This window comes from Tasmannia lanceolata, unplaced genomic scaffold (assembly GCF_043159265.1).
Source record: "Tasmannia lanceolata isolate RefF3 unplaced genomic scaffold, GAP_Taslan_0.1 ptg000018l, whole genome shotgun sequence".
Lineage (NCBI taxonomy): Eukaryota > Viridiplantae > Streptophyta > Magnoliopsida > Canellales > Winteraceae > Tasmannia > Tasmannia lanceolata.
In genome coordinates, this window is record NW_027518695.1 from 14,911,534 (window position 1) to 14,938,814 (window position 27,281).

The 27,281-nt window shown below is 38.1% G+C and overlaps 1 protein-coding gene and 2 pseudogenes across 3 annotated transcripts; 1 reads left to right on the top strand and 2 right to left on the bottom strand.

Annotated features, from left to right (window-relative positions):
• On the top strand, positions 1-7,493 carry LOC143850794 (transcription factor bHLH119-like). Of its 3 annotated transcripts, XM_077360048.1 has the most exons (11): positions 1-134; positions 564-628; positions 772-896; positions 996-1,050; positions 2,483-2,595; positions 2,678-2,736; positions 4,314-4,442; positions 4,533-4,613; positions 4,719-4,784; positions 6,174-6,221; positions 7,017-7,493. In XM_077360048.1, exons 3-11 carry the CDS (start codon positions 848-850, stop codon positions 7,152-7,154), a joined length of 738 nt encoding a protein of 245 aa, XP_077216163.1. In that variant the 5' UTR covers positions 1-134; positions 564-628; positions 772-847; the 3' UTR covers positions 7,155-7,493. The 3 variants fall into 3 exon arrangements, with proteins under 3 accessions (XP_077216163.1, XP_077216162.1, XP_077216164.1); XM_077360047.1 differs by lacking the exon at positions 564-628; XM_077360049.1 differs by lacking the exon at positions 564-628 and having other exon boundaries at positions 4,539-4,613.
• A 2,723-nt stretch (positions 7,494-10,216) lies between these two features.
• LOC143850088 (L-type lectin-domain containing receptor kinase IV.1 pseudogene) lies at positions 10,217-12,523 on the bottom strand (annotated as a pseudogene).
• Positions 12,524-25,127: 12,604 nt separating this feature from the next.
• On the bottom strand, positions 25,128-27,281 carry LOC143850793 (L-type lectin-domain containing receptor kinase IV.1 pseudogene; annotated as a pseudogene).

A 27,281-nucleotide genomic window follows, 5' to 3' on the forward strand; every position in this document is an offset into this window, starting at 1 on the left:
ATGTCCTTCAACCACAAAACACCTTCAAAAGGAAAGACCTGTTGCAGCACTCCAAAACCCTTCCCCTCAATTAAAACCCTAAACAGCCTCGATTTTCAGATCCTTCTCTTTCTCAGCAACTTCCGATTCCGATAGTAAGCTTTAGAGATTTTTTTTACAGAATGCTTAACTTCTTTAGCTCAAATCCGAGTTGATTTCTTGATCTTTTGATTTAGATTCTTATAGATTGCAAATACTTTGAATTTTCGTGACGTTTCAGAGATTTTTTTTTTTTTTTTTTTTTCCATTGCTGTTCTTCGTATCTTTCTCGCTTTCATGTTTTTCGATGTTTGAAAATGAGTGAAATTTTAGGTAGAGATTTCAGTTCTCATCAGAGCGATGTGATTTATTGAGAAAAAAGAGGGAAAAATGCATTTTTTTTGGTTCGTCTACGTAATTTTCTTTGAAAATGCCTTTCTGTAGATCTTTTCTTCTTAAAATTAATCGAGTATTCTTCTTCTACTTGATATTGGCACTGCTATGTTTTAATAATTGCACTAACTTACCTTTTTTTACTTTTCAAGATCTGTCAAGGTTATTACACTTCCCAAAAGGCTCTCGAAAGTCAATTAGAAAAGAAAACGACATGGTGAGTTAGTGCAATTATCAAAATAAAGCAGTGCCAATATCAGTTGCCATCTTAAATCTTCATCTACAAATTCCCCAAATTTATTTGATTTTCTCTAACAAAAGTTTATGGTTCGATTTTTTCCAACCTGAATCTATTTTCAGATCGTTTCTTCAATCCTCGCGAGATCAAAAGCTCTGTTATTTCGTTGAATTTACGACGGAATCTCAATCTTTTGGAATGAGAAACGCTGTCTTTCCGTCTTTTCCTTCACCTTTTTCAAGCTCCGGTATAAAACTTTAAAAACCTCCTTAATTCCTTTTTAATTTTCATCAAGCTTCTTTTTTAATCACGGGATTAACTAATCACTGTTTACTCAATTTTTCAGGGAAAGAAGAAGCTCAGATGCCGAATTCCAACACTTGTATTGATCTACAGAGAATGTACGTATACAATTATAAAAAAGAAAAGCGTTCATGCGCTGCACCGCAGGGAGCTGAACTGCGCCTTAGTGGTTTATAAAGCCTCCCATTTGTTCGTATAGCGGGTCCTCTTTGAAAGGTATAGCGGGCCCACAGGAATGGAACCAATGGGGGCGGCTTTATAAACAACTAAAGCACAATTAAGCTCCCTGCACTGCAACGCAGAAACGCTTTTCTCATTATAAAATTTTATTAAGAAAAAATTATATCCTCAACTCAATCTATCTTTTTTATAATGGCACTCCATACTTCAATAACCCCATTCCTGATTTGGTTACTACGAGTCGACATTCATGGAAACCGTAAGTTGTACTTGTAAGCTTAATAGCCTTGAAAATCTGATTAGAGAAGTGAAAAATAAATAAAGAATTGCCATTATCAATTTACTTAATTTTTATTTATTTAGGCTATTGATGTTGGCACTACCATGCATGTTATGGTAATTGCACTAACTCAGCATGTCTTTTATTATGTAAATAGCTGTCAAAGGTTAACACAGTTCCCAAAAATCTCTCAGAAGGTAATTGAAAATGAAAAGACAAGCTGGGTTTGTGCAGTTATTAAAACATGGTAGTGCCAATATCAATAGCCTTTATTTATCTTTATTTTTAGTCCCGTTTAGTAGTCCACTCCACCCTACGTCTGACCAGTGGCTTGAGGATAGACGGTTGAAACAAAAATTGCAAAAATTCACATTCTATTCGTAACAGGAACAAAGTCCATCGATCCAACGGCTACGATCATTTTGTGGGCAAGATTTTTGTGCTGTCCATCAAATTCACAACAACACGTGTACAAACTAGATTGGGTCTGTGTTCATGGTTTGGTACTCCACGGACAACAGCCTCCCATCCTCTTTCTGTTTTTTCTTCAATTTTTTGAACTTTTGTCTTCAGAATTCCTTATTGGATCCGTACAGTTGGGCCCACCAAAGACTGGAGAGCTCAGTTCGTGTACTTACCAACATGAACTTATTCTCCAATCAATTGTACTTTCATGCAACTTCCCAAGAATGTGAGAATATTTTTTGAGAAATGGTTCCCACATTTGATAATGGCACTTCTTCAATTCTACACTTTTTAAATCAGCACCTAAAAAGCTGTTGCACTTCCCAAGAGACCTAAAATAAGCTAAAAAATGAAATGAAAGCCTAAAAATAACAAGCATAATAAATGAGCGAGTGTCGTCACACATTATGTTTTTCACACCCCCTGGCTGTACTTGCACACCTCCCTTATAAAGTGGCACAAAGTTGCTCACTTTTCACTTCAAATCAGGTCATAAGGGGTGTGCATGTAACGCGGGAGGTGAAAATATCATCTCCCTTAGACTTAATATTCTAAACTAACACATTAATTCTTCTGCGCTTCGTGTTTTTATTTTTTCCAAACAGGAACAACTACAGCGGATTTTTTATTGATTCTCATGTCTCAAACGATCTTCACTTGGGAAACTTTACCCCACTTTCGACTAAAGAAATTTCTCATAACCTTGATCATGTCCCAGGTTTGAAGAATCAAACACAAACCCCTTTTTTTCTTAAAAAATACGAAAGATCTTATAAATATGGACTTGGTTTTGTGAGCAGGAGAAGATTTTATGACAGAATTCGCGTCCGAGAATGCTTCTCTAGTTTCCCGTGAAGAAGTAAGTTCTTCAATCTCTTCTTATATATAATATGTATGATTATAGACGTTGAAATAATATTTGAACCTGTCAAACAAAATGTCATATGAGGTTGCTTCTTGGTGGGTCCTACTGTGGACTGCCCAGCATATAAAAATCATCGAGTTCCTGCAATTCTAACCGTCCGATCAGTAGACCCCATTTTCTATCTCTAACCGTGTCTTCGAAGACCATTGATATGGTTAGGATAGTATATGGGTGTGATTTTTGTACTAAGCAATTTTTATTTTTTTTTGAAAGGTAATTTTTGTTCTAAGCAATCAACAATTAAAAACCTTATAAATGTAAATTTTTTGTAGCTGTTAAATATCTTATACCTATAAATTTTTCTATAGATATTATGTAACTTACATTTTTAATCTCTGGCTATATTTTTACCTCATAAAATTTTAAGGAATGCTAAAATGAAGGGTGCCCTTGCAAAATCCCAGCCGCAATGCATTCCATTGGATACACGCCACCCAAACATTTATTGTTCTTTTAATTTTTCATCTTCACTGCCATTCAATCTAGCATCTCTCTAAAAAGTTGGTCATAATAACAAGTAGTGCGCATGAATAGTAGTCAAATGAAACTTTTCATTCATAAAGTATGTAATAGTTAAATGAAAGGAAGTTCATCCTCCCTGGGCCAGCCCCCTCTAGTGTATTTAAGACTACCCCTTTTCACTAAAAAGGTGTGGCCCAAAGAAGGAAAAGGGCCGGATACATTATTCCCCTTAAATGAAACATTACGTTTATACACAACCAAGCTAAAGGGCCCAAGCTTTCCATTATATACAATTTAGTGTAAAATATATATATAAGCTCAAATAAGGACAAGTTTTGGGCTTATGCAAAGCCCTAATTTGCGGGTTTTATTTATGTGATTTGCTAGGCAATTTCCTGGAGATTAACGATTCCGGCTGGCTTTGTAGGTGAGAACAGCCACCTCAGATGACTTAAATGAATAGGACAAAATCTACTAAAAAGTGAGCCTATGTGGCTGTTATCTCCTGCAAAAGCCAGCATCTAAATGGCTTTATGAGAAATTGCCAAGCAAATCCCTTTAATTTATTTATGGGATTCTTTATGGGTAGGCAAGCTACTAAGCTGGGGTTAAACAGACGATTTTATTATTAGTTTGCTACCCATCACACTTCTTTTCTTTTTCTCCACTTGTAGAAGTCAAACCCCATTTTTAATCTGTATTTTGAACTCTTCTCTCTTTCCATATCCTCATTCTAATGGTAGAAGAAGATTAAGGGCCTCTATGGATACCTCTAAAATTTATTTGTATACAATATTATATGCAAATTGTTTAGAATTTAAGTATGATTACTTATAAATAATGGTTATAATAGTTTTATAAATGCTATATTTAATGGCTTCCAAAGAGGCCATGGTGTTCTATTTGGAGATGAGATAAATTTAGAATATGATCTTAATTGTAAATAAGGAACCAAAAATTTTTGGTGCCATCCAAAGAGTCCTTTAAGTTTGTAACAAAAAGCTTTTGTCTGATGCTTCTGTTTCTTAAAATAACTTTCGTATGTGAAGGTCATGGGAATGGATATTCTAATGAAGGAAGAAACAACCATGAAAGCATCCAAGAAAAGGAAGACCCTGTACACAGATTGCCATCAACAACCTTCTGAAGAATCATCATGGGCAACTCAACAAAAGAGAGTGAGTCAAAAAATGAAGAGAGAGATGGGAATTCTGAATTGGCTTTTGTAAATTCACCATTGTTGGGTTTTTATGAAGCTTATGTTTTAGTTGCAGGCACCGGTGAGGAGGAGCCTCAAGATAGTAGACAGGGTAACTGCTCTTCAAAAGCTTGTTTCGCCTTATGGGAAGGTCAGAAATGAAGAGGAAATAAACAAGAGATTGATTGGTTATTCTTTTCTGAGAAAACTTGTTTTTTTTTTTTCACTAAGAAATGAATGTTTCAATTGCTTGCAGACAAACACAGCTTCAGTCCTTCAGGAGGCTGCTATTCACATAAAGCTCCTTCAAGAACAGATTAAAGTATGTGGCACAAATTCAACTTAATCTTATTTATTGTAAGAAGCATCTTGCATAGCGATGTGGCCCTTAATTGATCTGAACCGGCCATTTGATAGGCTTTGCTTTTTATCTCCAATTGTCCAGAAATCATACCAATCATCTCCTAACATCTAGTAATGCTTATAGCATGGACGGCTAAAAAGTGAAAACTACATACAGACAATGGTTCACATTCAACGGCAAAAAATAAAAATTATTGGATGTTAGGATTGACTGATTGGGGTGATTTTTGAGCCATGATCCAAAGCAAGGCTTATCAAATGTAAAGTTCCAATCAATCAAAGGTGGGACCCACTATACCCTAGTGTGGGACTGTCACATTGTATTACAAATTTACAACGAGGATGCACCCTAAGTATTCCATGCTTTGCATGGGCACAACCCATCAAAACATGAGGTGTAAAATGGTGGGCCTCACCCCCATCAAAACGTGAGATGTAAATGGTGGGCCCCACCAATGCTATGCATGGGGGTGTACAAAAATCCATGGAAAATAATCCAAGGTCTATTGAGTTTTACAATATTCCTTGAAGAGGGAAAAAGTTTTATTTTGGAAAAAAGTTCTATGGAAAATGAGTTGACAAAAATGCTGGAAAATTTTTTGTACAGAAAAATTCCAACTGAAACTTTCAAATGAAAGTTTTCCATAAGAAAAATCATGACAATTTAGTATAGGGAAATGATATATTCACCTCTTTTTCTTCTGCAGGCCACCCTTTGTAGAGTAATAAACCAAAATTCATAAATACACTAGCGGGGTTGCCCTGGGAAGAACAGGGAGAAGATATATCACTTCCCTTTAGTATATATTATAGGGGATTTGCTAGGGACCATGGCAGAAGGCATTTCGCGTAGCGTCTGTCGAATGCAAAAGTCAGCCACGTAGGCTCAGATTTGTCTTATTCTTTTAATTCATCTGAGGTGGCTGCTCTCTCATGAAACAGACGCTCCGCGAAATTCCTTCTGCCATGATCCCTTGTAAATCCCATATTCTAGATAACAACCCATTTGTATGGGAATTAAAATTTGAAAATGATAGTCACCCATTGTGATTTGTGTTGGTCTTTTCCGCCCTTCACTTTTGTTTAGAAATTTTTCATTGGCTCATACAACTTACCAGGAGTTGTACCAACCAAAGTTTTCGAAATAGAAAGGGAGTGGAAATGACCAAAACAACTGAGTGTGAAATCCAGTCTCATTAAACTAAGCCTGCTTTGGTATTTTGCTAACAAAAACCCATGCCATTTCTTTAAAAAATGAAAATTCCTCCCCATCTTTAAGAGGAATGATACCAACCCATATGCATTCAAGAGGTTGAACCATATATTTATATTTATTCATCTGTTTCAGGTGCTGAGCACTCCTTACTTCAGATTTGGTCCTTCTCTGCATCAACAGGTAAACACATATAAATATGCCCTTAATGATTTTAATATCCACATGCCAATATTAGCACTTAATAAATGATGCATGTTTTTATAAAGGGAAATGATAACTGCACCCACCCCATTTTGTTTGCATAAAACTTGCCCTATTGATATTATTATCCACATGCCGATATTAATGATGTATGAATAAAGGGAAATGATACTTGCACGCACACCATTTTGTTTGTATAAATCTGCTCTTTTTGTCTTATTGGATATTAGTATCCACATGCTAGTATTAGCACTTAAAAAATGATGCAAGTTTAAATAAAGGGAAATCATACATGCACCCAGCCATTTTGTTTGTATCTTCTGATTGCAGGAATTTTTTTTTTTTTTTTTTTTTTGTTGGAAAAGTTTGGAAAGGAAAATTTTTCTAAATTTTTTTTATAATTTTTTACATACGGAAAAAAAAAAAAAAAAAAAGAACCAACCCTGTGACCTTCAATTTATGATACTATCCCTCTAATTTAACCACAGACATATCATTTTCCTCTAAATCATGGAAAGAAAAGATTTTCCAAAGAAAAAAAAAATCTGCCATAATATTTCTCTTGCAATCCAAAAGGGGCCTACAACATTTTCCACCCCATTTTTGTCTTCTTCCTTAATCCAAATTATGAACAAAAGGAGGTGGAAATATCAAGAGGAAAACTTCATAGAAAACTTTTCAAAAACAAATCCAAGCAATTTCACATTTTTTACCCAAACATATTATATAAGTTATCTTGATCTTTATTCTTTTTTTTTTCCTATCAATGTTCAGGAGGCAAGAAAGGAGAAAATGGACCTACATAGCCGAGGGCTTTGCCTTGTTCCAATTTCCACCACAGTAAATCTCACAAAAGAAGTAAGCAGCCCCAAAGTGAGCACCTCGGGAAGAACTTTCACCTCTCAATTCTAATCCCATATTACCCAACAACCTCTCTGTCTCCATCTCCTTGACATCTTCATCATACACACGTTTCATGACCCTAGAAAAATCAACAGATGACACAAATGAATGGAGGTTAGGTGTTTTCATACTTCTTTATAACTTATATTCATTTTCTATACACTCTTTTGCATTTTCTTTTTACTTCTCTCCTGTTTCCTTGAAATGGGTTGTTAAGATGGAGTATAATTTTTACATTGCTTCTATTATGTATGCCATTTGGGTCGATAGTAGACAATGTCAGAGCTCTAATTTGATGAGTAGGGCATCACAAAAAAAAAAACTATTTAATAGGCCTTTATTTTGATATTAGCACTCTGTTTGTACCCTTACTTTCTTTATATTAACTTTACTTAAATTTTCTTAAAATGGTTGTTAAGATAAGACTATAATTTTTAAAGGGAGATGATTTCAACACTCCAATGTTTTAATAACTTGTGCGAATGTATCTTGTCTTTTACAATTTAGAGGGCTTGATAGAGCTTTTTGAGAAACGTAGTATTCTTCTGACAGCCATTTAAATGCCACCAGCCAAGATACGTCGTCCCTCTTATTAAAATTGCAGTGTTGATATCATTTCCCATTTTTCAATTGCTATGTATGCCAATTGTGTTCATAGTAGATAATGTCAGAGCTCTGTTCTTCAGGATAGAGCATGACAAAAAAACAAAAAGATACACTCCCTTGTTTTGATATTGGTACTCTACCTTTTTTTCACGTTTCTAATTACTTGTTGGATAGCATTTTAGGACATGTGATCTAACATGTAATAACACGTAACTAGAAAATGTAGAATTAAGTAGTGTGCATCTATTGAAACAAAGGAGTGTGGACATCACTTGCCTTTTAATCAAGGTTTACAATTTCGGTTTCGGTACCGGTTTCGGACCGTGAAATTTCGACCGAAATTTCAAAATTTCGACCAAAATTTCAAAATTTCGGTCGAAATCGGGTACAAAACCAGAAACCAATATTTTATTTAATATTAAATTTCGGCTTCGGTCAAAATTTCGGTGAAATATTAAATTAATATTAAAAATAACAGATTTTTTGGGTCAAATTTTGGAAAAACCGAAATTTTGACTGAAGTTTCAGCCAAAATAAATGACAGTTTCAGTTTTTTGTTGTTTCGGTGTCGGTCTCCTCCAAAATCTTATTTCGGATTTCGGTTGAAATTTAAAACCATGCTTTTAATACGGTGGATGGTATTGCCACCTTAAGATTTAGGCACTTTCTCCTAAGCCAATCTGTCATGTACATATAGAAGAGGCAAGCCCACTATTAAATAATGGGCCCTACTTTTTTATTAACTTAGATCGTCCATCTAGTGGTGCTATGTTTGATCTCTCACGGCCCAAATACTAAACTCATTTTTTGGATTTTGAGAATTAATTTTGAGTACAAAACTGATTATTGGGCTCAAATTTGGGGTTTTGATTCAATCAATTCTCAAAAACCAAAATAAATAGGGCTTAAAAAGATAATTGCATAAAATAGATACACTAAAATGGGTGGAATTGGCTAAATTAATGAGTAGAATGCAAGGGTCCCTTGGTATTTGGTTGTGGACGCTGATAAATTCGCCCCCTGCCAGAAACTATTCGCCCCTTTTTTATTAGTTTGTAAGCCTACGACGGGCACAGCTAGTATATACAAATTTTCTTTTTCTCCTCTCACCTATAGTGTTCAGACCTCTCTCTCTACACAAATCCTTGGTAGGTCCAATAACTAAATGTTTTAGATAAGGAAATGATATAACCACCCCGTTTTTTGTTTTGGACAGCCCCCTCCGGTGGAAAAGAGAAGTCATAAATATACTAGAGGGGGCTGTCGCAAATAAAAAAGGGGGCGAATACCACTTGCCTTTAGTTATTTGAAAAGGTAGACCCCACCAAGGTTTTAAAAAAATATGTGCATCTACGCGCGGAGCCCCTATACTAGAGCCCACTTTGGTCAAAATCCAAACCAAATTTGTTGGGCCCCAATGCAACTAGGCCTCCTCGCCCATAAAATCATCTCTATAGGATGATCCTATATACCCCACTAGCCTTTAGGCCTCTCATAATTACCATGTCCTCTCTTCTTTAGGTCCTGAACATGTCCTACTTTATTAAGATTTTGTACACTTTAATCGAACGTCTTAATGTTTATGCTCCCATTCCCAATAGATTTACCAGTCATATTAACACGGATCCACCATTGCAAAGTTGTTGTACCAAAAATAACTTGTTTCTGAGAGATTTCGTCATGTATAAACTTCCTAACTTTTTCTGAAGTTTGGGTGTCTATTCTTCAGCGATTACATTGTTTATAATTTCGTCTGCAAGATATAGTCGAATAGTACTCACCATTATCAACTCCAACTCTTCCCAATAAGCATCACTCATTGATTCAGGTTTCTTTGATTTTTCATCCAACACCTTATGTAATCCCTATTGCACAAGAGGATCCATATCTCTTCTTTTCCATAAAACAAAATTTACCTTTCCTTTGAACTTTGATTGTAAACTTTGATCCCATTTCCATCTACGAAATTGTAGGCTCTGATACCACTTTGTGAGAAAAAATCATGTCGGACTCAAAATCCGATCAAAGAACACAATCAATGTCTAATTAACTGAAAGCAACCACAAACTCACAACAAAGCAACACACACAAAACACACACGGACTTACGCGGTTCGACACAATGGCCTACATTCATGGGCGAGATCACTTCCTTCCCACTATTAGAGAAATATTACAATATTCATCATTAATATAATCTCTTTTTTTTTTTTTGCCTTTTACACTACAAAAGAAACTCCCCTTTTACACTCACCTTCTTGTCTTCTTCTCCATACAAGGAAATAATCTGAACAATACATGTACTCTTTTCATCTTCATCTTCTTTCCAAGGCCGGTACTTTTTGAAAAATACTGGACTATAAAGCCTTTCATCATATAAAAACTCTACCAAGAGATAGATCTTCATTTTTGTATGTCCAGAGGAAATATACACGAGTCATATAAAAGTTATTGTCCTGTCTGTACTCAACGGCCACTAGAAAGGAGTGACTCTTCCATCGATGAAGTGGCCACAAACGTATTGTCCGAAGAAGGATGTGACAGGCCATGACCCATACAACTTTTGTTCTTCCCTAGTGATAAAACACTACCATTCAAACCATCCGAGGAAAGTTGAAGCAGAGTAAAACCGTTTAAAATCTGCATTACTTGTCTCATGTTTGGCCTAGCCTCTGGCATGGGGTGAGAGCAACGCAAACCAAGCTTCAACACCAACTCCATTTCTTCCACTACATAATCATTTCCCAATTTTGGATCACTCACCTCTAAAATCGCCCCTTTTCTCCACGATTGCGACACCCAATCCACCAATCTAGGCTGCTCTGGGTCGGCTCGAAGTGATATGGGCCTCCTTCCACAAGCAACCTCAAGCATAAAAACCCCAAATGAGAACACATCAGTACTTGTACTTGCCTTTCCAGTTCTAGAGAGCTCAGGAGCAATATAACCCAGGGTCCCCACAACACGGGTCGTTCGAGGATCGGTCCCATGATCGTATAATCTTGCTAAGCCAAAATCGCCTAATCTTCCATTAAATTCACTATCTAGCAAAACATTACTAGCTTTGACATCCCTATGAATCACAACTTGGTCCCACTCTTGGTGCAAATACAAAAGCCCAGAAGCTACTCCTTTAACAATTCGAAATCACTGAGCCCAATTGAGCAGTGTCCTAGGTTGGCCAAAGAGGAACTTGTCAAGACTCCCATTAGACATGTAGTCATAGACTAAGAGAAGCTCTCCTTTACGACGACAATAGCCAAGTAGCTGCACCAAGTTCCTCTGCCGGATTCGACCGAGGCTCACAATTTCGGCAACAAACTCCTTCATTCCTTGTCTAGAATCATGAGAGACTTTCTTCACCGCAATTTCTATTTCAGAATTGGGTAATATGCCTTTGTACACCCTACCGAAACCTCCTATCCCCAAACACTCTGTGTCTCGAAAGCCCTTTGTGGCAATGGATAAGTCCCTATAGGAGAATCTATGAGGCCCATGCTCCCAATCTTCTAATAATTCTGCAAATTTGATCTTCCTTCTAACTATAAGAATGACAGTAGATATTGCGGTTAACACTAAAAATGCCGAAATTAAAGGCAACCCAATTGTCAAAACCTTGGATTTCTCTTTATGACCCGTCCGAGGCAGTGAGGGAAGGTGAGAGAGATCAAGGGCTTGAGCGTCTCCATTCATATTAAAGCTCCATCCAAGAACATAATGAGACGCCCTAATTGTACTCGTGCCGGAAGAGAATCCCACATACATGGATTCAAAGATGATTGATGAAAGATCAATGTTCAAAGACAAGAGTGGCAAACTGGGTTTAGGTATGTCTATAGGAGATATTGTTACATTTAATTGCTTTTCCAAACCATTATATTCTACCCAAACTAGCATAACTTTTCCACTTACAAGGCTTATGTTATGAACCCGACCATTTTCATTAGAAAAATAAGCTGTAGGGGAGGATTTTGTAGAAATTAAACTATTAATATCAATTCCAACATGGTTACCATTTATATCTCCAAATTCTGTGTTTGGACCTGTGTCAAGCTCAATGGCAACAACATGATTAGAAGAATGACCTATGTTGCTCAAATTGAAGAGGCCTAGGTATTGAGTAGATAGAGAGGTGGGGAGAGGACCAGAAGGAGATATGTAAAAAGCCATTCCATGACCATTTGTACTAGGATACTTGGGGACTATTGCAAAGGCAAAAACTGTAGAGAAAGAGAGTGCATTACCGTTTGAAGTGTTCTTGAAATGGAGGGGAATGGAATGGCAAGCATGGGCTTTCTTTGAGAGGTTTGTATTGTTGGTCAGCCTCAAGAGGCCATTGGGCATGATCTCTGCTATGCCCTCTAGGCTCATGTTTGAATTTAGAAATCCGTTATACGTGAATGAATCTTCCTCCCCTGATGCTCCTAACTTTATCAGGACAAACAATAACAGAATCCTGGAAAACATAGTTGGAATCTCAATGTAACCACAATGACCTAATCTATACTTTTATCTGTCCGTGTCTTCTAAATGAGAGAGAAGTCAGAGTAATGCCGTAATGGGACTGTTAGGTCTAAAATCCATCCATCCAATAAGTGCACACGAGACGTGGCACTTAGCTGACCTTGATGCCAAACTTGCCACTTGTGGTACAAGGGCAAGGAGGTCATTTCACCTATTCTCCATGTATATCAACCCCAAGCAAAGAGACTCAAAGCACATCAGGCTTACCACACCCTTGTTGGGACCAGAGTAGAACTCACCCTTCGTCATTTGGTGAGATCCACGTGTTACGAACCCGAATCGGTTTGCAACACAATTGATCTTCTTAGAGGGAAGATCGGCCTCTTGATCAACTTCGAGGGAAGGATCAACACGATCGATCTTCTTAGAGGGAAGATCGGCCTCTTGATCCACTTCGAGGGAATGATCAGTCCTCCTTTGTACACAAGACACACTTTGTCAAACTAATTTGTTCCTTCATTTCCATTAACAACAACATATGCTTATGTAAAGCACTTCATAATAAATATAGAAAGATCTTATTATAAGAATAGAATCCTATTCTAAATTCATATTCTAATCTACTACTAAATATATAAGATTTTTCCATTATTTTACTATCCGTAATAGTGTGAAAAGAAGGCCCGGCTCCAAGTTGTTCAGGAATAGTGGAATAGTGGCGTTGGGTTAAAAAATAGAAGGTTCTTTTCGTGGAGAACCAAAAGGTAATTCAGTTTCCATTCCCCGGACCGTTAAAAAACATTTTTTTTCCTTTTTTCCTTTGTTTTCCATTGGATCTCTATGATGAAATTAAGTGAATATTAGTTTCTTATCATTCAATGAGCATCTTGTATTTCATAGAAATTGGGGGCAATATAATCCTCACGTAGGGGCCAGCCTATCCAACTTTCAGCCTTGCAATGGCGTCTTTATCTCTTCATGTTAAAAAAAACAAGATTGTTTAGATCCGATGGGACTAAATCTCATCAAGGATCATCGTACCAAATTCCAATTGAAATGAAATCTTTAGGAGGAATCAATGGAACAAGAATTGATGAAACGACATCAATTCAAATCTTGGATCTTCAAATTGAGAATAGAAAACAAATAAAGTACGATTGGAATACTCGTATCAATTGTTATTGCATTCATTGCTGCTCCTCCGGAAGATATTGATGGTATTCGTGTACCTGTTTCTGGTTCTTTACTTTATGGAAACATTATTATCTCTGGAGCCATTAATCCTACTTCTGCAAGTCATAATCTATATTGGATTCCCAAAGTTATTAATACAGGGTCAAATGCGAGGAATCGAAGAATTACGGATCAATGTACAAAAAGGGTTTCGTTCTGTGAACCGGAGACTACCATTGTAACTGTTACGGATGTGCGAGGTCGGGTGGTTTCTTGGTCCTCCGCTGGTACTTGTAGATTAAGAGGCACAAGAAGAGGGACACCATTTGCTGCTCAAACCACAGGGATGGGCTTTCTCTCGCTTTTGGCATAGTGGGCCTCCCCGTGACTAGCTATCTCTTCCTTGCTCGACTTTCCAACTTGCCTTTTCTATTGATTCCTACAGATTGGATAAAAAAAACGATCTGGTCTTATTTTCTAAAATAACAAAGTAATTTATTCCATTCTAAATGGGACCCATCTAGGCACGTATCACCACGTGCCCCAAAATTGAACATAGAAGAAGATCTGCAAATGAAATGGCAGACCAATTGGCTAAGCAGGGGATTTGCTAGTGTCCATCGCAGAAGGCATTTCGCGGATGGTCTGTTGCATCTGACAGCAGCCACCTCGTGAATGAAGACAAAATCTGCTGAAAAGTGAGCTTGTGTGGCTGTTGTCAGATGCAACAGACCATCCGTGAAATGCCTTCTGATGGACACTAGCAAATACCTATTAGTAAATGTTGATTTTCAAAAGAAAAAACTTGGAGCAAAAAAGCAAACGCCCTAGAGAAAAGGCCGAGTTTAGCAACGACAATTTTCCTAAAAGTTCAGAAGTTTAAATAGAAACTGAGTTCCATGAGAAAACTCAAAGATCTCTAAGATAGATATGGAAACTCTCCATGCTTGGAAGAGTCCCCGCCAGCAAGTTGTTAAAGATTTTTCAAAATCAAGTGTTTTGTGGTCAAAACAAATTTTGAAAAATATTTTCTTTTAGTTGTTTTGGGAAAGGAAAAACTATTATTTGAAAAAGTTGCTTTTTGCTTTTGCTTTTGGAAATAGTGTAGAAGTGCATTGAAAAGATAGTTCCACATTGCTCCAGAGAAAAGTTGGAGATGGGCATATATTAGTTCACCCATTCCTTTCTCTTGTTTGTGTGCATGTAGGGTCTTAGCCATGGTCGAACCGCGGGACGGTGCAACGCACCGTCAGCGCTCGCGCACGCACGGCGTGGGCGATGGGCAATGGGCTATAGGGCGCATAGTGACGCTTTATTGGAGCTTTTTAAGCGCACTTTGCAGATTTGAGCCTAAAAAAGCGATTTGAGCCTTTAATTTTTTCAGATTTGATCTGGGCCGTTGGATCTAGACGATTGTGGATTGGTCTAGTGGGTGGGCCGAATAGGTCATAGGCCCATCAAGCCCAGTGCCGAATAGTTCGGTTAGGTTGGGCTTTGATTCGAGCCTAACGGTCGGCCCAGCGGGCCCAGTACTCCAACGGTTAGAGGGTGCGATCCATTGGGTTGTGTCCCTTCCCCTAACGGTCAAGAATCTAGGGGGTGTAATCTGTACCGTAGATGTATCATCTAACGGTTACTGAGGAGGACGGGATTTAAAATATCCCAACAGTCACCCCAGGATCAATCTGGATCATTCAATCGGGTATGAGCGTGATCTAACGGCCAGAATTCAAACCGAACTGGAAAGACACTATTCAGGGGTGCTTTTCACACTGGAAAGTCACCAGAGGCTCAATAAAAAGTGCAGAACCCGGTCATTTCAAGACATAAATGAGTTTACCCATTTCTGGACAAATTCTAAAACTTCCAGTACACTTTTAACTCTCTTTTCTATCCCACCAAAGTTATTTTTCTACTGTTTCATTCTTGTTTGTCTAATAACTGTTATATTGCAGAAACAATAATTAGATTGATTCTCTAAGGCTTGTTATTCTCTAAAGGGCATTTCGGATTTGACTCTGTTTGTGCATAGCATCGTCAAATATAGCAGGACATTTCTACTGGCTTCATTGTATCTTGGAGGCAGTTCGCAGATCTCCTTTGTACACTTCTAGTGAGGACAAAATCTGTCTTAAGGAAAGCGATTTCGCGCCTTGAAGCAAACTGGTTTCTATTCTTTCTTCTCCGACAGATACAAATTATCCCCAACACAAGCTCCAAAGGACGAGTGAACAACAGTATCGTACCATATTTTCTACTACCACCTGTGACAGTGATTGAATGAGAGACATTTTTGAAATGCAAGTCTTCCACGGTGGTTGAATGAGAAAGACGTCTCTGAAATGCAAGTCTTCTACTGCAATTGGATGAGAAAGACCATTGATAATGCTCTCTCCTTCAATATGAACGGGTCTAGCCGTTTGTTTCTTATTGGAATCTGCTGTCTTTGCATCTTTTGGTTGTGTGAATCACAGGAAAAGGCATACGAGGTTGAGACGATTAGTCTATGCATGTCTCCTTTGGAAGTAGGTAACACATGAACGTGGGGGAAAGGTGGCTGCCCAGGATTTATTGGTCGACCGCAATTTCCACCTTACACACTGAGCTCCCGTTTCTATTTAGCTTTGGTTTCAATGGTCACTGAAAAAGTTAATTTTGTAGAGAATTTATATGGTGTAAGATGGGAGCATTTTTCACAACTTGTTTTACGGACCGCATCATAGGCTAATCCAAACCGTCCATTTGATGGGTCACAATGTAAATAGGTTGTGCCCCAAAAATCATTTCCATAGGATGATCCCAACCCTTGATAGAGGTATGCAGTTCCTCTGTAGATCGGAGGACTAGGATCTTCCTATGGAAATGATTTTTTGGGCACAACCTATTTACATTGTGTACCATTGAATGGACGGTTTGGATCATCCTATTGTATGGGCCATACGGTACTTTTTGACCACTTAAATTCGAAAAGATTATGTAATTATCAGTCGGGTTCGATTTTCAACTTAGTACCAAAAAAGTCCAAACTATCCTATATTGTGCATTTCCCCGAATTCTACCACATGCGATCAGCTTTTTCTTCACGGCAACACGCTGAAGATATTGACGTTTCTAACTTCTATCGAATTGGTCTACTTAACATTTAATGCTATACGAAACCTCCCTTCTCATTAGGGGTGGACATGGTTTGGTTCGGTTCGGTTTTGGGCTAAACCCAGAACCGAACCATGTATAATCGGTTCCCTGGAATTGGAACCAGAACCGAACTATATATGTGTGGAACCGAACCGAACCAGAACCATATATAATCGGCTCGGTTCGGTTCGGTTCTGGGTTTACCCAACCGAACTACAAACAGCCAAACAGGTATATATCCCTATCAAACATGCCCTATCAAATTATATGTGAACAGTATATATGGACTACAAACAGGTATATACCATTCGTATCAAAGTTTTGGGCAATTCCTAATATACAATATCCAATGCATATCAAAGTTGGGATAACATTTATATATGTGGACTACAAATAGGCCCTATCAAATTATATATGAAGTTATGAACTACAAATCGGTAAAAGGGGGTGAGTTAAAATTTTAAAGGCAAAGGAAAACGTTACAGAAGGGTGAGTTAAATGGGGGAGGACTGATTTTATCAAATCCCTAAGTAAGTAGTGTCGGTTCTCGGTTCGGTTCTCGGTTCCGGGATCCCAAACCCAGAACCGAACCGAATATCCACCGGTTCCAAATTTTTAGAACCGGAACCGAACCATAAATAGCTGGAACCGAACCGAACCGAACCAAATGTGCCGGATCGGTTCTGTTCCCCGGTTCGAACCGGAACCATGTCCACCCCTACCTCCCATCATCTTTAGTTCCCCCCTTTACCCGAAACCATCAAACATAAAACTGACCGCCATCCTCTGCTACAATTTTTAGATTCGCATTTTCTTAACTCCATGAATCTTGAAGCTTGGCATCACAATTCGAAGACTACCTCTCTCTCTCTCTCTCTCTCTCTCTCTCTCTCTCTCTCTCTCTCTCTCTCTAACTTCGTCCTCCTCTATAAGGAACAGAGTAGTGAGGGGTTTTTTCTACACCTAGATAGAGGAGAAGGGACTTTAATCGTCACGGCTATTTTGTGAATGAGAAAAGCGTTCCTGCGCTGCAGAGTAGGGAGCTTAACTGCGCTTAAGTTGTTTATAACGTCTCCCATTGGTTCCTTCTTGTGGACCCGCTATATGTTTCAAAGGGGGACCCGCTATACGAACCAATGGGAGGCTTTATAAACAACTAAAGCGCTTTTCTCTTTGCGAATTAGTAATTTTTCTCTGTTGTTTTACGGAAATATCTTGTCGCGCAATGATTGGGTACTTGAACATCAAGATGAAGAACAAGAAAACTAGGAAGACGGGGAAGACAACGCGGAGAAATCAAAGATAATCTTTTTCTTTTGCTGAGTGGTCATCTTTTCTTTGATGTTACGTGTCGTCGTTCATGACTGTAAAACAAAGACCCTCCAAACAGCAGAGTAAAAAGGCAATCATAGCAGAATTACACTGGATGTTTTGCAAATCATTACTTGTTATTCTATAAAATCAATCCATGTCAAGTCATTACTCAAATATTGGATGTCCAAAGCAAGTGTACAGGCAAAATCAAAGTTAGAACTCTGCTTTTTGTAGGCAGTAATGTTGAGAATTCCACTGATGAGACAGAACAAAAACAAAACATGGCATTTCTCATATACCACACCGTAAGTGCGACAATGAAATATCCTGTTAGCATCCTAGCAGAAATGTCCATTAAATAGTATTACACTCAGACCCAAAACAGCCTGAAGAGGAAAGAGGTTCATTAAACTGATAGTAATCAAGAGTAATATAACAAACTAAGAGATTCCAAATCCTCTTCTCAGATAATCCAATTTCTGGCGTCTTCAAGTTTCTTCAATATCTCACCTGGAGTTCTATCAAGTTCATCAGGGATCTTCCTCTTCAGATCTGGAGGCAGTGTCGGGAACTGTTCGCAGAGATCACCATCAATTACATCCCGCAGAATTTTTCAAACATCTCAAGGTTAATTTAACCCTTCTTCCAAGAGAAAATAGTTTACAAGATTGATTTTTGAACCCAACACATAAAAGAAGCACCTTGCATAGCGATGTGGCCCTTAATTGATCTGAACCGGCCACTTGATAGGCTTTGCTTTTCATCTCCAGTTGTCCAGAAATCATACCAATCATCTCCTAACATCTAGTAATGCCTTAGAGCATGGACGGCTGAAAACTACCTACAGACAATGGTTCACATTCAATGGCAAAAAATAAAAATTATTGGATGTTAGGATTGATTGATTGGGGTGATTTTTGAGCCATAGGAGATCCAAAGCAAGGCTTATCAAATGTACAGTTCCAATCAATCAAAGGTGGGACCCACTGTACCCTGGTGTGGGAGTGTCACATTGTATTACAATGAGGATACCCTAAGTATTCCATGCTGTGCATGGGTGTAACATGGGCCCCACCCATCAAAACATGAGGTGTAAAATGGTGCGCTCACCCAATCAAAACGTCAGGTGTAAATGGTGGGCCCTCCCAATGCTATGCATGAGCTGTACAAAAATCCATTTAAAATAATCCAAGGTCTATTGGGTTTTGCAATATTCCTTGAAGAGAGGGAAACATTTTATTTTGAAAAAAAATCATGGAAAATGAGTTGACAAAATGCTGGAAAGTTTTCTTTACAGAAAAATTCCAACAAAAAATTTCTATATAGGGAAATGAAATCTTTACCCAATTTTCTTCCCTGGGCCACCCTTTGTAGGGTAATAAGAGAAGTGATAACTCATAAATACACTAGCGGGTGGCCCTGGTAAGAAAAGGGGGAAGATATATCATTTTCCTTTAGTATATACTAGTAAAAATGCACGTGCGATGCACATGCTTTCCATTTAAATTATCCATTTAAAATTGTACAGACCACATCATAGGTTGATCTAAACTGTCCATGTCACACAACATCAATAGGTTATGCCCGTAAAATCATTTCCATAGGCTGATCCTAGCCCTCCAATCTATAGAGGTTTTCATGATTGTTGTTTCTCTTAAGGTACCCAGAATTCGTCAGTATTTTTACAGGTGTCCTGCATTCGTAATATCAACATTTCTGTAATTTGACCCGCACATAGTGAATAAGGAAAAGTAGTTTTTTCGTCATCGTTAGGGGTGCAACTTGGGTGTCAACCCGACCCAATTCGAGTTGGGTTGGGTCGGGCTGACCCGATTTGACATGGTACCAATTGTTGACCCCATCAACTCAAGCCGGGTTGTTTTGGATTTTGAGAACCAATAATGAGTCACCAATAATCAGTTTTTAACTCACAATCGGTTCTCAACATTCAAACCAAACAGGAACTAACAATTAACAAAGGGAAATATTATCCGCACTACTATATTTTGATGATCACACTCCTCACTTTATTCAAGTACGGTATGGCCCGCACCATAGGATTATCCAAACCGTCCATTGTGGACTGTGGAGACTATTTTAATGTTGAAAAAGAAAAACACAAATATACAGAACTTCTTCAGATGGAACCCAAATTCGGGTTTCGGGTCGGGTCGGGTTGCCCGACAGCCCAACCCGACCCAACCCGATTTCCAATTGGGGTTTATTTTTCCCAACCCAATTTGCGAAAAAGCTTAATCTGACCCAACTCAAATTCGGGTTGAACCCGACCTGCGTCGGAACATCCAAGTAACAACGATGGTTTGAAATTATATATAATGCTAATGTTCTCACTACCATATTTTATAATGGCACTACTCACCGTATTTTGATGATCGCACTCCTCACTCTATTAAAATGTACGGTATAGCCCGTACCTTGTGTCGGTACTTTTCGTATGTAGATTACGATTTTACCCTGAAATAAATTCTCATAGAGATAGATGTTAGATACCAACAAATGGGTTAATGGTAAAAGAGTAATGCTGACGTATAAATCCCAAACAAAAAGAAAAGAAATTTCTTTTGGATGGGCCACTTCCTACATAGGTTGTGCCCCAAAAATAATTTTCATAGGTTGATCCGAACCCTCCGATCTATAGAGGGTTATAGGTTGATCTAAACCGTCCATGTGATGGAACACAACATCAATCGGTTGTGCCCGTAAAACCATTTCCATAGGTTGATCCTAGCCCTCCAATCGATAGGGGTTTCCATAATTGTTCTTCTTCTTCAGGTGTCCGGAATCCATCAATATTTTGCAAGTGTCCTGCATGAGTAATATAAAGTAGGTCTTTCGTCATTGTCATATGCATTTACCTCTTCTTGGTAGTTTTTTGCTGTAATTGTCATAGACAGGTACCCCTTGTCGGTACCTTTTGTATGTAGATTACGATTTTACCCTCAAATAATTTCTCATAGAGACATATGTTAGATATCAGCAAAGGGGTTAATGGTAAAAGAGTAATGCTGACGTGTGGATATAACGGCACATGACACAAATGCCTTTACATGTGGGATACAATTGGAATTATGGCAGTTGGACACAAGCAGAAATAACGGCAAAGGGTGAAAGAACTTAACCCATGATTTTGCCTTTATATATAGTAGTTAGATTAGATTAGATTATAGGGGATTTGCTAGGGACAATGACAGAAGGCATTTCGCGTAGCGTCTGCTCCATGAGGTGGCTGCTCTCTCATTTAATTCATCTGAGATGGCTGTCTTATAAATGCCTTCGCATATTATAGGTAGAAGAGAACAACCCATTTTCTATGGGTATTAAAATTTGAAAATGATAGTCACCCATATTGTGTTGGTAATTTCCAATCATCACTTTTGTTTGGAAATTTTTCATTGGATCATACAACTTACCAGGAGTTGTACCAACCAAAATTTTTGAGAGTGGAAATGACCAAAACAACTGAGTGTGAAATCCAGTCTCATTAAACTAAGCCTACTTTGGTATTTTACTAACAAAAATCCATGCCATTTCTTTAAAAAATGAAAATTCATCCCCATCTTTAAGAGGAATGATACCAACCCATATTTATACAAGAGGTTGAACCATATATTTCTATTTATTCATCTGTTTCAGGTGCTGAGCACTCCTTACTTCAAATTTGGTCCTTCTCTGCATCAACAGGTAAGCACATATAAATATGCCCTTATCCTATATATATTTACTACTATAAGCCGGGAGGAAAAGACGAGAGTTTTTTCCATTTCTTTGAAAATTACATGAGAATTACACGTCACATTTTTTGACTTTTTTGAACAAATGCACCCATTCAACTCATATAATTTCAATCCTACCCCCTCCTTTATGCTTTTAACAAAGGCACCCATTTAATCATATAATTTCAATCCTCCCTCCTCCTTTATGCTTTTAACAAAGGCACCCATTAAAGCCATATAATTTCAATCTTACCCCCCTCCTTTATGGTTTTTTAATAAAAAATCTATAGGGTGATCTTAACCATCCAATTTAAGAGGAATTATGGAAACATCTATAGATTGGAGGGCTAGGATCAGCCTACGGAAATGATTTTTTGGGGCACAACCTATTTATGTTGTATTCCATCACATGGACGGTTTGGATCAACCTATGACGTGGTCCGTACAGTTGTTTGTCGGCCCGTGCATCGCACGGGTTTTTTACTAGTATAAGTAAAGCGGAATCCTCGAAGCCGTGGTGCTGCCACGTGGCACCCCCACTTCATCCGAAATTTAAAAACGCTTGGCTTTTCTGTTTTTTGTTATATATATATAAATTTAATTTAATCTTTCCACAATTCAAGACGTTTCACCTAGATATTTCATCCCATAAATTAAGGGATATCTCATATCTTCAAATCGTTTCCATATCGTTTGAGATTATTTTCTAATATTAAATGAGGCGTTAAAATCTCTCTCAGATATAACGTTTGGAACACGTCGTTTCTAATATTGACCATATCATCCCAACCCTTCATATTGGCCATGGAATTTCCAACATTTCATTGATAAGTCAATTGAAATTACTAAAAACATTTGGTATTCTACAATATTACTATTTCGGTTCACCGCACGATACCTCTAATATAGAAAACTGACTTTTACCAATTTTTTCCCAGCTACGTTTCTCTTAACCCACCACGAGATTTTTTCCAAGATTTTCTCTGTCTCAAGGATTTTTTCAAAATTTCTGGGGAATTATCCCTTACCCAAGGTATATCTTCTACTATTCCAGGGTTCTCTCTCTCTCTCTCTTTGACGTCACTACCACAAGCACCAATTTGGGAAACACGTTGGTGGGAAAGATAAGACACTAGGTTCATTTTCTTCTTCTCCCACACCCATTATTGCAATTTCTACTAATTTCAACGCCTTTTACGTTACCCTATTCATGAGTTTTTTTCTTTCTTTGGTATGTTTTTTCTGTATTTTTCATTCGTCCTTGGTGTTGATTTTATAATAGTTTTTTTTTTTTTTTCAATTTTCTAATCTTTTTCTTTCTACATGTCTCCAAAGATAGCCTACTCCTACAGCTGCCAGAGAAGATAAAGCTGAGTTTATATTACTGTCTTCAATGCAGGGTCACTTCAAACCTGCTTCTAATCGGCTGACAATGGATCGGTTCATAGTAAAGAAGACATTCAACTGGAAAGTATTTGATTTTTTAACCTTTGATCAAAGTTTAATGCTGGTTTTATGCAAAATATATCATTTAGGTATGTCCACAAATGCTACCAATTTGATGGTGAATAGAATACTTTATGTTTTATTGTGGAAAATGGTAGCAGAAAATGATGAGAAAAAAGGGTTAGGTGTAATTGATCTGGCCAGAGGCTCTTTGGCAGTATAAACTGCATAAAACTTTACTTATCTAAGAGGGGACGAGAAGCGATGCATGATAATCCTCAAGTGAAGAAGATACAAAAACATATATGCAAGAAAAAGAAAAATAATGCAAGAGCTTGTGGAGCCTAAATGAGGATTGCAAAAGACAAGAACAAGAGTTAATGGTTGCATGACCCTCGGCCAGAGTGAAAGCACCCTGTTTTGCCGATTGTAAGTTTTGAATTATTCTTTCGATGATCTATGAGGCTTCAGCCTTAACGAACCGCCTTCACAAGAGTTGAACTGGCCTATTAACAATGACCTATCTTGCCTACAAGGCCCAAAGATGAATGACCTAAATAGAAGATACTGTTCGTAGGTGAGTATGTGAAGGGGAAAAGAGGATTACTAGAGGTTTACAAAATGAATTTACTGTCGCATATCACTCCTTGACTAGCTAGAGTGTAACTAGCTAGTCCGTTGTAATGATCGTTGGATGATCTTCTAGTCACTAAAGAATTGACCATTCACATAATTGTGAGAATGTGTTGTGCAGCAGAGGAGACAATGGCTCATATCTTTACTGACTATATCGATTTCAGAGGTGATATGGTATTCGACATCCTTAGCCTAAACGGTGTGGTTTGGACTTCTCCAAATTATATATTCGTTTGTGTTGAGTCTTGGGCTTTTGCTCCATGGCCCACCTACTACCTTGGATCCTATCTCCCCAGGGGTTATTGTGGTTGATTTGGAAAGATCTTCAAGGGAGGGAGGGTGGAAACGAGGGGAGGTCCCCTCTAGTCTCAGGTTTGTCACTTTCAAGGGTGCAACACGAGGACTTCCCACGAGATCACCCATTACTACTCTTTCTCAAACACGCTTTCATTAATTGGCATGAAAAAGTGCAAGATGGGAACATCCCCGCCTTACCTCTAAACCCAAAGAAAAGAAAGTACTAAAACTATCTACAACAAATGTTAGGAATTCTCAAAGAAACACTTCTCGAAACACCCCTAGACACTCTAGTAAGATCTTTCCTGGTCAAGTAAATATGGCTATTTTTCCTCATAGGAGAACAGTTAGCAAGACTATCAGAAACTGGCGTGATGTCCCAAAACAAAATAATCCACTCTTTAAGGAACTAAAGAATAAGAAACAAAATAATCCACTTATGTAAGAGCTCTAATTTGATGAGTAGGGCATGACAAAAAAAAAAAAAAAAACTATTTAATAGGCCCTTATTTTGATATTAGCAATCTGTTTGTACAGGTTACGTATTTTCTAACATTCTTTATAATTACTTTTCATTTTCCATCCAATCTTATGTATTTATTAACTTTACTTAAATTTTCTTTAAATGGTTGCTAAGATAAGACTATAATTTTTAAAGGGTAATGATTTCAACACTCCAATGTTTTAATAAGCTGCGCGAATGTATCTTGTCTTTTACAATTTAGAGGGCTTGATAGAGCTTTTCGAGAAATGTAGTGTTCTTCTGACAGCCATTTAAATGCCACCAGTCAAGATACGTCGTCCCTCTTATTAAAATTGCAGTGTTGATATCATTTCCCATTTTAAATTGCTATGTATGCCAATTGTGTTGATCGTAGACAATGTCAGAGCTCTGTTCTTCAGGATAGAGCATGACAAAAAAATAAACCCATAACCCTTTTTGCTCTTTCATGGACATTCCTCTCTCTCTCTCTTTCTCTCCCTCTTAAAAACTCCTTTCTTGCTACAAAAGAAAATCCCCTTTTACACTACAACAGAAACTCCCCTTTTACACTCACCTTCTTGTCTTCTTCTCCATACGAGGAAATAATCCGAACAATACATGTACTTTTTCATCTTCATCTTCTTTCCAAGGCCTGTACTTTTTGAAAAATACTGGACTATAAAGCCTTTCATCATATAAAAGCTCTACCAAGAGATAGATCTTCATTTTTGTATGTCCAGAGGAAATATACACGAGTCATATAAAAGTCATTGTCCTGTCTGTACTCAACGGCCACCAGAAAGGAGTGACTCTGCCATCGATGAAGTGGCCACAAACGTATTGTCCGAAGAAGGATGTGACAGCCCATGACCCAAACAACTTTTGTTCTTCCCTTGTGATAAAACACTACCATTCAAACCATCCGAGGAAAGTTGAAGCAGAGTAAAACCGTTTAAAATCTGCATTACTTGTCTCATGTTTGGCCTAGCCTCTGGCATGGGGTGAGAGCAACGCAAACCAAGCTTCAACACTAACTCCATTTCTTCCACTACATAATCATTTCCCAATTTGGGATCACTCGCCTCTAAAATCGCCCCTTTTCTCCACGATTGAGACACCCAATCCACCAATGTAGCCTGCTCTGGGACTACTCGAAGTGATATGGGCCTCCTTCCACAAGCAACCTCAAGCATAAAAACCCCAAATGAGAACACATCAGTACTTGTACTTGCCTTTCCAGTTCTAGAGAGCTCAGGAGCAATATAACCCAGGGTCCCCACAACACGGGTTGTTCGAGGAGCGGTCCCATGATCGTATAATCTTGCTAAGCCAAAATCGCCTAATCTTCCATTAAATTCACTATCTAGCAAAACATTACTAGCTTTGACATCCCTATGAATCACAACTTGGTCCCACTCTTGGTGCAAATACAAAAGCCCAGAAGCTACTCCTTTAACAATTCGAAATCGCTGAGCCCAATTGAGCAGTGTCCTAGGTTGGCCAAAGAGGAACTTGTCAAGACTCCCATTAGACATGTAGTCATAGACTAAGAGAAGCTCTCCTTTACGACGACAATAGCCAAGTAGCTGCACCAAGTTCCTCTGCCGGATTCGACCGAGGCTCACAATTTCGGCAACAAACTCCTTCATTCCTTGTCTAGAATCATGAGAGACTTTCTTCACCGCAATTTCGATTTCAGAATTGGGTAATATGCCTTTGTACACCCTACCGAAACCTCCTATCCCCAAACACTCTGTGTCTCGAAAGCCCTTTGTGGCAATGGATAAGTCCCTATAGGAGAATCTATGAGGCCCATGCTCCCAATCTTCTAATAATTCTCCAAATTTGATCTTCCTTCTAACTATAAGAATGACAGTAGATATTGCGGTTAACACTAAAAATGCCGAAATTAAAGGCAACCCAATTGTCAAAACCTTGGATTTCTCTTTATGACCCATCCGAGGCAGTGAGGGAAGGTGAGAGAGATCAAGGGCTTGAGCGTCTCCATTCATATTAAAGCTCCATCCAAGAACATAATGAGACGCCCTAATTGTACTCGTGCCGGAAGAGAATCCCACATACATGGATTCAAAGATGATTGATGAAAGATCAATGTTCAAAGACAAGAGTGGCAAACTGGGTTTAGGTATGTCTATAGGAGATATTGTTACATTTAATTGCTTTTCCAAACCATTATATTCTACCCAAACTAGCATAACTTTTCCACTTACAAGGCTTATGTTATGAACCCGACCATTTTCATTAGAAAAATAAGCTGTAGGGGAGGATTTTGTAGAAATTAAACTATTAATATCAATTCCAACATGGTTACCATTTATATCTCCAAATTCTGTGTTTGGACCTGTGTCAAGCTCAATGGCAACAACATGATTAGAAGAATGACCTATGTTGCTCAAATTGAAGAGGCCTAGGAATTGAGTAGATAGAGAGGTGGGGAGAGGACCAGAAGGAGATATGTAAAAAGCCATTCCATGACCATTTGTACTAGGATACTTGGGGACTATTGCAAAGGCAAAAACTGTAGAGAAAGAGAGTGCATTACCGTTTGAAGTGTTCTTGAAATGGAGGGGAATGGAATGGAAAGCATGGGCTTTCTTTGAGAGGTTTGTATTGTTGGTCAGCCTCAAGAGGCCATTGGGCATGATCTCTGCTATGCCCTCTAGGCTCATGTTTGAATTTAGAAATCCGTTATACGTGAATGAATCTTCCTCCCCTGATGCTCCTAACTTTATCAGGAGAAACAATAACAGAATCCTGGAAAACATAGTTGGAATCTCAATGTAACCACAATGACCTAATCTATACTTTTATCTGTCCGTGTCTTCTA

Bases quoted from the DNA above. Each gene is read 5' to 3' on its own strand.
- LOC143850794 (XM_077360048.1), top strand. From the start codon at position 848: ATGAGAAACGCTGTCTTTCCGTCTTTTCCTTCACCTTTTTCAAGCTCC. The intron at 2,596-2,677 runs GTTTGAAGAATC...TTTTGTGAGCAG, and splicing joins TAACCTTGATCATGTCCCAG to GAGAAGATTTTATGACAGAA. The intron at 2,737-4,313 runs GTAAGTTCTTCA...TCGTATGTGAAG, and splicing joins CTCTAGTTTCCCGTGAAGAA to GTCATGGGAATGGATATTCT.